This window comes from Panulirus ornatus, chromosome 8 (assembly GCF_036320965.1).
Source record: "Panulirus ornatus isolate Po-2019 chromosome 8, ASM3632096v1, whole genome shotgun sequence".
NCBI classification, from domain to species: domain Eukaryota; kingdom Metazoa; phylum Arthropoda; class Malacostraca; order Decapoda; family Palinuridae; genus Panulirus; species Panulirus ornatus.
The window spans coordinates 21,009,812-21,025,302 of NC_092231.1; the positions used below are offsets into that span (position 1 = coordinate 21,009,812).

Below are 15,491 nucleotides of genomic sequence, written 5' to 3' on the forward strand. Positions count from 1 at the left end.
ACATGTGTTCACAATCCTGTTAAAGAAAAACTATTTATACAGTGAAGATATTTCTTGATGAAGACAGGACACGTAGCAGTCACCAAACATTTGCTGCTCTACTCAGTCGCTTTATGCTACTCCAACATAGACACAAACATCACCACACTATATGACCTCTGTGGTCACGTCCTTTGGGTGTGTTCAGTTTCCTGAGCGCTGTGGGTCACAATTGAGAACTGAACCGCTGGGGCAGGAATGTATGAAGTGAGGACGAGAATATTTTCGAAATATATCTTAATTAGGATTTTAGAATACAGGATTTGATGCTCAGGCCCTTTGATGGACCTCCGGCCGATAGATGGTAATAGTTACACGTATCAAGACATGCGACAACTATGTGACGTCACAATCTTCTAGAAACGTTTCCACCAGTTGGATCATAACAACAAAGCGTCATCCTCTAGGATAACCCTTCCTTCATTTGAGCCAAAATGTCGTATATGCTTCAGCATCTTCACAATGGGTGGCAGGTGGATCAAGCAATACTTAGTGAAGAAGATAGAGTTGTGGTAAGTGGTTTTTTTTTTAATTGAAGTGCACAATGTTAAGAGATTCTGCTTTATCAAGGTACTATGGGATGTGGTATGGGTTATGTTAACGTTGAATAATAGGGTCAAAGTATATTCTAGCACTGTATTGCAAATACTTTTAAATACTGAGTGATTTTGTTTGCACTTATGGCATTACCGGGATGTAGAGAATTGACATCAGCGGAACTTCAATCATTTGTTGTAGGATATCGGAAATGCAGAACCTGTGAGAATCGTATTTTAGCCTTTCTAGCGGACAAGATTTAACATAATTTCCGGTACTTTATTCAGAATAAGCCATTACCTGTGACTGAGCACCACCAAAATGTCCACAGCTATTGACCTTATGATCCCAGGAGCAGATGAATGTATGAACGAAGTTAACGTATATCAAAAGTGGTTAACTGTAGATTGGTGAAATACACCTTTAATAGTGGAGAAGAGACAACCTACTAATGAAATTTTTGTTTGTTTTAACAGTTCTAGGTTAGGGTAAGTTGAGTTTGTGGTAAACCATAAGGAAACGGATGCACTTTTTGTAGGATTATGGTGTATGTTTGACTCAAGGTAGCATTGTTGCCACTGTAGAAAGTGATTTTAAAATAATAGATTTTCCGTTATGCACTAAAAACCGATCCTTTTATGATTGATAAGTTATTGTTGTTGGGTTATGTGGGAGAGGAAAATTGTTGGGTTAGATATAAGGAAAGTGTAGTTCTAATGAATATGATAAGGATAACTTCAGATGTCTTTTGAGTTAATTTAATTGTTTTCAAAACAATTGTGCTGTGATTTGTTTTCTCAGAAAGGTAAACAGTTAGTTCAGATGTTTATTGAGATATAGGAATGTGACCTAGTGGAACAAATCTCAAATGCATTAATTCGAGCCCTTAATCTATATAGATGTCAGAATTCACAGAACATATTTGCAGAACTCAGATTCATAACTTACAACGCATGGCAGCACTCAGTGGAATTCGTAAAATAAGTAAAATTAGGCATTTGTAGACTGTACAGGCATGTTTTCTTGTATTACAGCTTCAAATAGTCAACATACAAATTGAGGAAAGTTCTTGTGTAATCTGGACAAGCACAAGCTGGATTTTTTTGTATCATATGCAGTCCTTGCATGTACTATGAGTACATTAGAAAAGACATCCAGATTTCATAGTTATCCCTCCTCTTTATTTACTTTTTGCTAGGTTTGAACAAAAGTTTTATGCTTGCATTACTTTCACTCTTAACCCATTATTTTTGATGTTTTTACTCCACAATTTGCTTCTACAAATACCTGCCCACTTTACAAGACTTACGTTTGATGGAGCTAGAGGTGCTACACCTGAAATTCCCAAACTCTATCAGTTCTACACAGTATAAGGAATTCATTGATACCAGTTTTTCAAATTCTGCTGTTTTTAAAATGCACATACCTATTCTTTAACTTTGCCAGGTTGGTTAGGTTGTATGTAATATATCTGATTATGGATGCATGTTTTCTTTTTGGTAGATATTGACAAAAATGGTACTTCTGGATCCTTTAAGATCCCCAGAATTGGTACTGAGTATGTAGAATTAGTTGTATCACCTTGTATTCCAATGATTTTAAGTTTTAAGTAAGTAGGCAGAGTTTTGAATTAGGAAAAAACACTATTTGAACATAAGCTACAGGAAAGGATTGAAATTAGAACTTTTTACTTTTGTCCTGTGAGCTTTCTCTGAAAAAGCTACACTTAAGGCATCTTAAATCTGCAGGGTACTTTTCTGTTCTTGTGCTGCTGGTTAGTGTGTTATCAATGTGTCTTTTGACTAGAACACGAAGACATTGTAATGTCCTTATACTACATGTCAGGACATTTGAAAAAAGGACTGTTCTGCAGACAGCTGTCATCAAACATTCACCTGACACTTAGTTGGATTCTCTAGGGCTATATTCAGATAGTAAATCAATGTACAAAGAGACTATATTCATTATCAATGGGTAGAGAAAATGTAGGAGTTTCCTTCACTACCAATAGTATAATTTTTCTCGTTCAACAAAAATTGATGAAAGAAGTCCTTTTAATGGAAATAACACTGCCTGAAGAGTGATTCCACAGGTTAGGTATCAAGATATTACTTCTGTCATCCATACTCTGTAATTTCTTCTGAACATCAAGGCACACATTTTGTTTATAGGCACCTGTTTTTCTTTCTGTTGCTCTTGACAAGGTAGAAACACTTTCCATCAAAAACTAAACCAATCCAGTATAGCTGTTTACGCTAATCTTTCTTCACTAGCCAGATGTAAAAGATTGTTGTCTCTGCAGGCGAAGAAGTAGCTTAACCCTTTTGCTGTAGAAAGTGCAGTTATGCCATGGACTTCATTAAAATGTTTTAAGCACCCTATGCTCAAACATTGCTCCTCCCACAACACAAAATGGCTGTGGTTGTCCAATAAGTGGTGTCATCTTGAAGTGAAAAATTGAATCCTAGTTGTAGACATTACCACCTGACCTGCACCTATGCATGGGCATTTCAAAACCTTATATATTTTCTATAAGTATGGTAAGTTTCATGTATTCTAAGGAAAATGATAATTGGAAATTTCAAGGTCTTTCTATGGTGAAATACTCAATTTTTGATGACAAATTGATATTTTTTTTTTTTTAACCGATATTTGAACATAGGCTACAGCAGAGGGTTAAAATTAGAACTTTTTACTTTTTTCCTGTGAGGTTTCTCTAAAAGAGATCCTTTTAAAGCATCTTAAATCTGCAGGGTACTTTCCTGTTCTTGTGCTGCTGTACATTGTGTCTTATCAAAGTGAAACTGAAATTTGTTCTTGTTTAAAGGGATATCTGTGGTAGAGGGTGGGCACTTAGTTACACAGTTGTATACATTAAAGAAGCTAGGGCCTTTTGATCATGAGAAAGATGTCACAGCTCTAAACTGTTAAATTCACACCCTTGGCAAAGTGCACTTTTGATAATGATGTCATTATTCATAAAATTATGTATTTCATTGTCAGTGATAAAAGAAATTAATATAGATGAAAGGAAATTCATTGATTTTCCAATGTCTCCTTCAAGAAACAGGCTTTTAATCCTACTGTATGATCAAATTATTTCCAGATGTAAAATATTCATTGCTGCATTTATGGATCAGAACAAAATTGACAATAAAAAAAAGGTATGAAATTTTATCTAAAAGTCATCAAAATATGTGTTTAGGGATGTTGGTACCCTCTAGAAACCATATTATTACTTCTGTCCGTAAGTTTGGAAGTTTTTCCTTTCGTTACTTACAGTACATGATGTCAACCACCAGCTTTGAAAATAATGGTCTGTATGTTGAGAAATGAAGGACTGTGTATAGTTGGACTGCACACAGATCTTCCAGCATCTGACTGCTGGAATTAGCTTCTTTTATTATTTCAATAGGTGTTATTTTACACAGCAATGCTTTCACTTTTCATCGTTATTATTTGATCCCACATTTCCCCCATCTCTACCATTAATGAGTATTGTAATATTGCAAAAGAGAGACTTTTGGATGTTAATGTGCTGAGAGGTGCAACTGGAGGGATGTCTGATCATTATCTTGTGGAGGCAAAGGTGAAGATTTGTAGAGGATTTCAGAAAAGAAGAGAGAAGGTTGGGGTGAAGAGAGTGGTGAGAGTAAGTGAGCTTGGGAAGGAGACTTGTGTGAGGAAGTACCAGGAGAGACTGAGTACAGAATGGAAAAAGGTGAGAACAAAGGAGGTAAGGGGAGTGGGGGAGAAATGGGATGTATTTAGGGAAGCAGTGATGGCTTGTGCAAAAGATGCTTGTGGCATGAGAAGCATAGGAGGTGGGCAGATTAGAAAGGGTAGTGAGTGATGGGATGAAGAAGTAAGATTATTAGTGAAAGAGAAGAGAGAAGCATTTGGACAATTTTTGCAGGGAAATAATGCAAATGAGTGGGAGATGTATAAAAGGAAGAGACAGGAGGTCAAGAGAAAGGTGCAAGAGGCGAAAAAGAGGGCAAACGAGAGTTGGGGTGAGAGAGTATTAATAAATGTTAGGGAGAATAAAAAAATGTTTTGGAAGGAGGTAAATAAAGTGCGGCAAGTGTGTATGTGGGTGGGTTGGGCCATTCTTTCGTCTGTTTCCTTGCGCAACCTCGCTAACACGGGAGACAGCGACAAAGCAAAATAGAAATAGAAAAAAATATAAAAAGATGTTTTGGAAGGAGGTAAATAAAGTGCATAATTATGACAGGGGAACAAATGGGAACATCAGTGAAGGGGCCTAATGGGGAGGTGATAACAAGTAGTGGTGATGTGAAAAGGAGATGGAGTGAGTATTTTGAAGGTTTGTTGAATGTTTTTGATAATAGAGTGGCAGAAATAGGGTGTTTTTGGTCGAGGTGGTGTACAAACTGAGAGGGTTAGGGAAAATGATTTGGTAAACAGAGAAGAGGTAGTAAAAGCTTTGCGGAAGATGAAAGCCGGCAAGGCAGTGGGTTTGGATGGTATTGCAGTGGAATTTATTAAAAAAGGGGTGACTGTATTGTTGACCAGTTGGTTAAGGTTATTTAATGTATGTATGACTCATGGTGAGGTGCCTGAGGGCTGGTGGAATGCTTGCATAGTGCCATTGTACAAAGGCAAAGGGGATAAGAGTGAGTGCTCAAATTACAGAGGTATAAGTTTGTTGAGTATTCCTGGTAAATTATATGGGAGGGTATTGATTGAGAGGGTGAAGGCATGTACAGAGCATCAGATTAGGGAAGAGCAGTGTGGTTTCAGAAGTGGTAGAGGATGTGTGGATCAGGTGTTTGCTTTGAAAAATGTATGTGAGAAATGCTTAGAAAAGCAAATGGATTTGCATGTGGTATTTATGGATCTGGAGAAGGCATATGATAGAGTTGATAGAGATGCTCTGTGGAAGGTATTAAGAAAATATGGTGTGGGGGGGGTAAGTTGTTAGAAGCAGTGCAAAGTTTTTATTTAGGATGTAAGGCATGTGTACGTGTAGGAAGAGAGGAAAGTGATTGGTTCTCGGTGAATGTAGGTTTGCGGCAGGGGTGCATGATGTCTCCATGGTTGTTTAATTTGTTTATGGATGGGGTTGTTAGGGAGGTGAATGCAAGAGTTTTGGAAAGAGGGGCAAGTATGCTGTCTGTTGTGAATGAGAGAGCTTGGGAAGGGAGTCAGTTGTTGTTCGCTGATGATACAGCGCTGGTGGCTGATTCATGTGAGAAACTGCAGAAGCTGGTGACTGAGTTTGGTAAAGTGTGTGAAAGAAGGAAGCTGAGAGTAAATGTGAATAAGAGCAAGGTTATTAGGTAGAGTGGGCTTGAGGGACAAGTCAGTTGGGAGGTAAGTTTGAATGGAGAAAAACTGGAGGAAGTGAAGTGTTTTAGATATCTGGGAGTGGATTTGGCAGCGGATGGAACCATGGAAGTGGAAGTGAATCATACGGTGGGGGAGGGGGGTGAAAGTTCTGGTAGCGCTGAAAAATGCGTGGAAGTCGAGAACCTTATCTTAGAAAGTAAAAATGGGTATGTTTGAAGGAACAGTGGTTTCAACAATGTTATATGGTTGCGAGGCGTGGGCTATAGATAGAGTTGTGCGAAGGAGGGTGGATGTGCTGGAAATGAGATGTTTGATGACAATATTTGGTGTGAGGTGGTTTGATCGAGTAAGTAATGAAAGGGTAAGAGAGATGTGTGGTAATAAAAAGAGTGTAGTTGAGAGAGCATAAGAGGGTGTTTTGAAATGGTTTGGTTACATGGAGAGAATGAGCGAGGAAAGATTGACCAAGAGGATATATGTTTCAGAGTTAGAGGGAATGAGGAGAAGTGGGAGACCAAATTGGAGGTGGAAAGATGGAGTGAAAATGATTTTGAGTGATCGGGGCCTGAACATGCAGGAGGGTGAAAGGCTTGTAAGGAATAGAGTGAATTGGAACGATGTGGTACACCAGGGTCGACATGCTGTCAATGGATTGAACCAGGGCATGTGAAGCGTCTGGGGTAAACAATGGAAACTTTTGTGGGGCCTGGATGTGGAAAGGGAGCTGTGGTTTTGGTGCATTATACATGACAGCTAGAGACTGAGTGTGAACGAATGTGGCCTTTGTTGTCTCTTCCTAGCACTACCTCGTGCACATGCGGGGGGAGGGGGTTGTCATTTCATGTGTGGCGGGGTGGCACTGGGAATTGATAAGGGCAGACAGTATGAATTATGTACATGTGTGTATATGTCTGTGCATGTATATGTATGTATGCGTTGAGATGTATAGGTATGTATATGTGCATGTGTGTGGACGTGTATGTTTATACATGTGCTTGGGTTAGGCCATTCTTTCGTCTGTTTCCTTGCGGTACCTTGCTATCGCGGGAGACAGCGACAAAGTATGATAAAAAAAAATGTCAATAGTGAAAGAGTAAAATTCCACATTCCTAAATTATTGTTAACAGTAGCAACAGCACTCTTAAACTTAGAACTTGTCCACCACTGGATGACTTACCAGGTTTTGTAGAACCTCCCCTTACATGGATGGAAATATGCTGCATCATCATTATGAAGATTGTGAAACATAATTATAAAAATGTGCACACAAAAGCATTAAACTGTTATTATAAACATAAATTTCAGTATATGACCAGATTGCTGAAAGTATTACAGGTTTATTTCACTGACCATACTTCAGTCTCCTTCTGTTTCTTTAGATTTCATTGTTTAGGGAGACAAGAATATAATGTTGGTCTATTTTTATTATTTTTGCTACTAGGTGAGTTTTTTATAAGTTCTTTTGATATTTTACATGTGTATTACTTATTTTTGCTGATGTGTGCAAACCAAATCATCTTATTAATGATGATTAATGAATTATAATGGTATAAATCATGCTCCACAACTGTTTTATTTTATTCTTTAAACACAACATAAGAATTGCAAAACAAAATGTAGATATGCAAAACTGTTAGTGATGTGGAGCTAAAATAAACTTATACCAAAAAATGCAGAATGAAAGTCTGTTTTAGCTCAGCATCAAAACACCCTTTTTAGGAAATGGCTTTTTATGTTACAAGTGCTTTATAGAGTTTGTTGGGATTATAAATGCCTTTGGAGATTTTATATATTTCATCTTTCATACTTGATGACATTAAATATGGAGATACATGGTAGTATTTTAGAAAATGGTTTGATAAGTGCAAAAGTTGTAAATACAACCAGTGAAAACTTCACCTTACCTTCCTAAAAGACAAGATTTATCTTAATGATTAGTATTCTAGTCAAAGTATACTAGTTGAACCTATGATGGACTTCCATATAAATGGCGCTGGATGTCAACAGATGTTACAGTCAGTGGGTATGCAATCCCCATCAGCAAACAAACTTAATGATGTATTTCCACAATCATTTCAGTTATTATGGGAGATTATCATAGGTTCCTGATATTTTAGTAGTTTATCAGAAAGTAGATGCTCATATTCAAGCATCGGGATCTTTGATTTACTTTTATTGATTTGTTGTTTTCTGGATAGATTATTGATTAAGAGTATGTGCTTTTTCTTTAGCACTGATTTAAGTTGGATTTCATTAGTAACCATAGGACCTGTCTTGTATGTCAGTTTGTGGTATAGAGACCCTATCTGGACTTATATGGCTTGCCTCCTCTGCCTTCATCTGTATTCAGAGGCATGCTTTATGTTATGCAAAGGTGTTTTATATCACAGGCAGCAGTAATTAGCACTGGGAAGTATTTTAGAGCAAATGATTACCTATAGAACATAATGTCCTACCCTGTTGGGACCCTTGCCTTACTTCTACAGGTTGTATTTTCCCACTGACTTTTGAATTTAATGCATGCCTTTATTGTTACTGTATGTAGAGATGCCTTATGTTACAGGCAACTACAAATGGGAACAGGAAAGAATCGAAGTGACTCAGTTGTTTATGATGGGGGAGGGCCCCTGGTGTACACTTCAATTAGTGGCTGGCTAATTATGATGGTTTCTGTGGTACTGATTATGATGATATTGATTCTGTAAATGTTGAACTGATAGCACTGGGAAAAGTTCTTTGTGTATCAGTAATCCATTGACGGTGACAGAGAAGAGACAGAGATTTACGATTCAGCAAAATTCTACAGACAAGTGTTATGCTGAGCTCATGCAGCTCACCAAATTTGAACGTCTGTACAGCAGCAAATAAGGGTGTTTTACCCATTTTATCCTTTTTATTTGATATTCCCAGTTGATTGATGACTGAAATATTTCTCAAGATTTTTTGATAAGCCATGATCTTGGGGACCCACTTAGATTTCCTGGGCTGGCTTCTCTTGTGATTCGATTAAGTTATTGTGAAGGGGTTATGAAGGATGGGTTTTGAAGTTGGGTTAATTGATAAATAGGTTTTGTGAAGTATAAGTGATTACGGGCTTTGTGTCATTTCAGCATGGAAGAAGTGTTTGAACTTGTGAAGATTACATTTATACTATTTTAGAACCATTACATCCATTTGATGGCCATAACACTGTATCCTTCCTCTTAGTTCATCATTTACATATTAAGGCAACAGTCTCCATTGTGTAATGCTAAAGTGAAGCTAAATAGAAAGACTCCATGTTTCTGGTGCACAAAGACATGTGGTTGTGCAGAGAATGATACCGTCAGTTGTTTATGATTTTTTTCCCATTTTTTGTTTCACACCACCTCATGTTTCATTGACATTCTGTAGAGGCGTTGTTTTAGAATTGATATAGAAACCCTATGAGGCACTTTAGAATTTGAACAAAACACCAAGTGGATTTTTAATCTAAGCAAAGCTTTAAGTGGAGGGGTTTGCTTTCTAGTTTGGGTTGCCATAGGGTCCCTTAGTTCTAGTTGATAGATTTTGACAAAAGTGGTAAAGATCGATACCTTACACTTAAACACTTGGTATAAGTTAGTTTTATGGTACAAGATAATTTTTTTATTATAAAATTGTAGTTCTGGCTTCTTCCCTGAATAACAAAATTACATTCACTTTAATAAGTAAAATGTGACTGTGAAGCCTGATATTTATCACACACTGTCAACTTGGCAGCATGGTATCCAGGCATGGTATCCAGGCATGGCAAACTACCTTGAAATGAAGGCACAAACTTCATGAATAAATTTATGCCCCGAGGGTTTGCTCAGTTTATGTAAATATCCACTTGTGAGAGTTAAGGGATTGAAATTTTACCCTAAATATCCAAAGGTGTAATAAGTACAATAAGAGAAAATACCATGAACATTCAGGGCCAGAGATTAGTCAACACCTTGCCTACAGTCATCAGAAACATGACGGGATGTTCAGTAAAAAGAATATAAGGAGGCCCTGGATGAGTATTTACAAAGTGTACCAGAAGAGCCGGGCTATGGTGGTTACAAGGGCCTGTGGGCTGGAGCTTCCAAGAGCTTGATCGACCAGTGATTCAGTACTGCAGCTTGAACTCCTCTTGGGTTGAAAGACCTCTGAAAACTGCCAGGTAAATTACAGGGAATAACTGCTATTGTAGTTCTTAAGTGGTGCATGACAGTATATGCATTATTGAAATAAAATCTATTTGCAAGTACCTGTACTGTAATACATGCAAAACTTTGAAGGGAGGAAACATAAGGGAACTACATTGCTTATTTTAAATCTATCTCATGCACACTCTACATCCCCCGTGCATTTTCAGGCCCTAATCACTCAAAACCTGTTAACTGCTATCTCTTGCCTTCTTTATATCCCCCTACATTTTCAAACCCAGATCACTGAGAACCATGTATTGTTCTTTCTTCCATCTCGAGTTCAGTCTTCCCCTTGTTTACCCCTCCTTTTTTTGACACATATACCCTTTCTGTCAGCTTTGTCTCCATCATGTTCTCCACATGTCCAAACCATTTCAGTACACCCTCTTTAGCAGCTCTCATCCATACTCTTCTTATTACTGCATTTCTCTCTTACCCTATCATTTCTTACTTGGTCAATTCTCCTCACACCGCATATTATCCTCAAGCATTTCATTTCCAACTCATTCATCCTCTTCCGCACTTTCTCGTTTGTATGTCTTTGCATAGAGTTACAGTAACTTTAACAATTAAGAGTGGGTGATTCATTTTTATGGCAAGCACAATGTCATGTATGAGTACTTGTTCTTATGATTGGCGAATCATTAAACATCTGAGAAAAGTTCAGATTAGTAAGGGATTTGATAAAGGCTGGGGTCATATCTTCCATTAAAAGGTAATAGTTGACGCATTTGGTGTATAAGGTGATATTGTAATATGATTGTCAGTTTTATTAAATGGTATGCATCTGCAGTTGTGTTCCTTAATATTTCATGTTTGTTCACACAGATCTGAAGAAGCCTCAGATATGTGTGGTGAAACGTCATCATTAAAATATGAAAATGCTGATGATGTACGAATACTACATAAGAGGATAGAATGAAAACTCAGCAGAAAAGAAGATAGAAAATGGTAATTGTTGATATAAATCGGATTATGTTACCTTTTGCAGTCATGCCTGGATCATTGTTAGTTTAGTTATTTTAACTTTTAAATCCTTTTGTCCAGGGAGGCTGAGTGATTTTGATGATGAGAATGTGTTATCCATTCCCTCATTTTTGCTGAAATAATATCTTGTCTTTATTTGTGATGAGATGTTTGTTTTTACGGTCAAATGGAACAACTTTGATATATATGGGTTGATGATTTACCTTCATTTTAAAAGGAAAATAATTTTTAGTGCAATCAGTGTGTCTATTCTCATGGCTGATCTGGAAATGTAACCTATCCACACAGTTGTATGGATGTCATATGTGTATTGCAAAAGAATTTCATTCGAAAGACGTATTACAGTTGTTGACTAACGTTCCAGGACATTCCTGAACAAAGCTTTACTGGGCCCTATGTCATGAGAGGCAGAGATAGATGTCTCTGTACAGCATTAACCAGTTGCATACCAGGACTTCAGGAATGAATCAGGACTTCTGTCTGCTTTTTGTGAGTGTGCATAATATGAAAAGTGCAGAACACCACCCTAAGGTTTACTCAAGTAAAGTGAGATGTTTTTATATCTTTAAAGTTTTTAGGTTGAGTATGATGATGAGAGGGTGAATGTGAGAGGAGAAAATCATCATTATGTGCGAGGCTTGACTACTGTATGACCATCTTCTGTTTCTTTACCCACTCTCTCTTTTTTTTCTGAGGCATGACTTCATTGAGAATGTTTCATCTTTTGACTGGAGCCTTTGACTGTATGAAAAATAGTAATGGCAGTAAAGAATAAAGGTTAGCTAAATAGTTTGAAGGATTTCACTGATCAGTAGCCAATATGTTTCAAAAATGAATTGAGGTATTTTAATTTGGGGATCTGAGCATGAATGATGCTTAAAATTGTTAGTTGGCTCTAGTTTTGAAGATATGGAGTGTGTCCCAATATGTATGAACTGCACTAGTTTTGTCATTTTGCAATTTAAGGAAAGAAAAGGCAACCCTGAGGGCAGGAAGTTGATGATGCAATCAGCACCCAGGTATTGTATTGCCCTACTTGCTGCTTATCATTTCCTTGTGGGGAATCTACTTGGTGCACACATGTTTCTCATTGCCTAGTCATTTTTCATACCCTAACATTTTTATTTGTGCTGTGCTCTTTTCATGAAGTTGTTGTCTGTATTCGAGCTGAAGTTGCCTTAAATTTTGTAATCATAATGCAAGACAGTTTCTTAATTAACTTACTTGCTGCTTATGGTTCCAAGTGCTGATACTCTGTAAGGCTGGGGACAAGAAGAGTTGGGCCCCACATGTATGATACAATGCTAGTGGAATAATCCTTCACTGCTGGTTGAATTGTCAAATATGAAAGATGCTTTTTGCCGGGCCCATGGTGTGGAGGTAGCTGACAGATCATGTCAGTGACTTATTTCTGCTTGGTGCCTCCAATCTGGCAAGGTATATCTAAGAAGAAAAAAAGTGGACCTTAAGCTATTCTGAATATACCATCTGATATTTCTAGTACATTGAAGGACCCATTCTGGAACCCTCAATCTGATCTTTTCTAGAATTGGAGGATGAATAGGATGACAAAATTTATGAGGCATGAGCCAGTAACATTGAGAGTTCTTGATTTTATACCTATTGTGATTGAACCACACAGGTTCATGCAGAATGAATTGAGTGACCTTGGCTGACATCTGGAATTGTCAAAGAGTAAGGCATTATTGTTTGGCTTGAGACTGCAGCCATGAAATCTCATTGAATGATATGACAGTGTCTGTATTTCTTGCCTGGCAGAAAGATTTCACTCCATTATTTAAGATGGAAGGTAACCTTGTTGCCTGAAGCAATGTATTTGGCCCGATGGCAACCCTCAGTGTTAATCATAACCATGAGGTGTGGAGACCTTTTATTGAGTGGTCAAAGTTGAGTTTCACATCTGTTTTGCTGCATGATGGCAACATGTTATCCATTCCAGTTGTTCATGTAGTCCATATGAAGGGATCATATAACAACATGAGACATCTTTTGAACTGTTTAGATTACAAGAAATAATAATGGCAGCTTTGTGGCAGCTATGATTATTGCTATCATGCTTGGACTGCAGCAGGGCTACTCACAGTTTGCTGTTTCAAGTGCGAGTGGGGTAGTTGAACAAACATTTCCCATTACAAAATGAGGGACTGGGCTTCCTGACAGTTGTGGAACCAGGAACAAAAAACGAACAGTACCAAATGCTGGTAGAATCCAGCAAGATTGTGCTACTATTATTGCATGTTATGAAAAACTCACATAAGGGTATGGATAAAAATGGGCCAATGTTTAGGTACCTCAATGGGAAATTCCAAGGCTCAGTGGGGTGAAAATCAAGGAGGGTGCGATTGTCTTTCCACAGATCCATGAGCTTTCAGAGACGAGCAGTTCAGCTGCATCCTCAGTGTGGTAATGATAAGACAGTGGAATGCCATCTGGCTGGTTGTAGCCAACTTTCTAGGAAATATCAAGGATGATAGCTACAAGGAACTTGTGGGAAACCTGCTGTTATCCTGTCAATAAATGGGCTGCAACATGTCTTTAAAGGATACATTTTCTCCATTCTCACCTTGGTATTATTCCAGCTAACTGTGGTGCAGTGAGTGATAAGCATGGTGAACATCTCAGTGATAGAGAAACAATACCAGGGCAAATGGAGTTCATTGATGTTAGTGGACTATTGCTGGACGGTAACGAGATGATCCAGGACTTGTATACAAGCAGCAGATGAAGAGATTTCCTGTTTGATTGTGGTAGACCAGTGACTGTGCTCTGTATCACCACCATAGTGTGTAATATGTGAAAAACTTAAGATAATGAATTTTTCTTGGAAAATTTAGCCAGTTGAGTGTTTTCATAATCATCTTCATGTTCAGCATCCCAAAGTCTGGAAAGATAAACAATTACATCTCCAGAACATAAGTCAAAATTTGTTGATCATTGTTACTTGGTAGAATACTTTCATGATCAGTATATTCTTAACATTAGGTTATTGCAAACAGTATGAAACACTGGAACACTTCATTGCTGTTTGAAGGCTTGTCACTCTTTTTGTTTAAAAATACAGTAATACTTTTTGTGGTGTAAAAATTAGACATGCAAGTAACTCATAGGCAGCATTTCATCGGATTTCTGTCATAGAAAGTCAGTTTTTAAGGTTAGTTGTACTGCTTTCTGTATTGTTGCATACAAGAATAGTATACGTAATGTGATGGCTTCTCCACAGGTGATTCGCTTTGGTCACGATTGGGATCCGACATGCATGAAGATGGACGAAGTTCTTTACAACATTGCTGAAAAAGTTAAAAACTTCGCTGTTATATATCTGGTTGACATAACTGAAGTTCCGGATTTCAATAAAATGTATGAGTTGTATGATCCCTGCACATGTATGTTTTTCTTTAGGAACAAGCACATTATGATTGATCTGGGAACTGGTAACAACAACAAGATCAACTGGGCTTTGGAAGACAAGCAAGAAATGATTGATATTATAGAGACAGTGTACCGTGGTGCAAGGAAAGGGAGAGGTTTGGTGGTATCACCCAAAGATTACTCAACAAAATACAGATATTGAATACTGTTAGTTTTAGTAGATTTTTTAAAAGAAAAATATGTAGTTTGTAATTTTTTGATATAAATCTTTTCCTATTAAAAACAAGATTAGTTAGTGTTATGAAATTACAATTTAAAATATGTTGGGATTATTTTTTTTGGACATGAGCTCATTATTAGAGAATGCAGGTAGTTATTGCAATACCTCATTTACCTAAGCTTAATGTGTATAGAAAAAGCAAACCAGAGGCAGAAAGTTCCAACCTTGTCCTTTATTATTCAGAGAACTTAAAATCCTGAATTAATGTCATAGTAAATTTATGTGATGGACTTTCACTCACAGCTTTGAAAGATGCTTTAGGTATGAATGAATAAATAGCAGAAAAGTTTTAAGTTATTCATACTTTCCCATTTCATGATACTTTAATATTATTCTGAGGAATGAGTACATGATACTGTGCTCAAATTAGGTAGGTGAAACACAATGATGTGATCTTTTCATGCTAATGTATGCACTGTAATGTCTCAAATCTGGCAAGCTTGTGGTTAATCAGTTGCTGAGTTATTGAGTTTGCCAGATTATAAGTATCAGTATTGCCAAGGGGACCTGATAGCTGTTTGAATAAATCATAACAACCATTTAAGTTTCATTTTCACAATGTATAATTTTATACGAGTTGAACTACATTATAAGTACTCACTGAACTTGTCAAAATTCTAATGTATATTTCCGGTGCAAAGATGTACTGTTTAAAGTAACTGTCAACAATTCTTCAATTTTTTCTAGTGCCAAGATGTACTGTGTAGGGTAGCTTTTTATATCATATGTAATTAGATTACCAACCACAA

At 37.2% G+C, this 15,491-nt stretch overlaps 1 protein-coding gene across 1 annotated transcript; it reads left to right on the forward strand.

Moving 5' to 3' along the window:
• The first annotated feature begins 212 nt into the window (after positions 1-212).
• On the forward strand, positions 213-15,281 carry Dim1 (thioredoxin-like protein Dim1). The gene is made up of 2 exons (XM_071664218.1): positions 213-551; positions 14,314-15,281. The coding sequence occupies exons 1-2, from the start codon at positions 474-476 to the stop codon at positions 14,662-14,664; spliced, it is 429 nt and encodes a 142-aa protein (XP_071520319.1). The 5' UTR covers positions 213-473; the 3' UTR covers positions 14,665-15,281.
• The last annotated feature ends 210 nt before the right edge of the window (positions 15,282-15,491 follow it).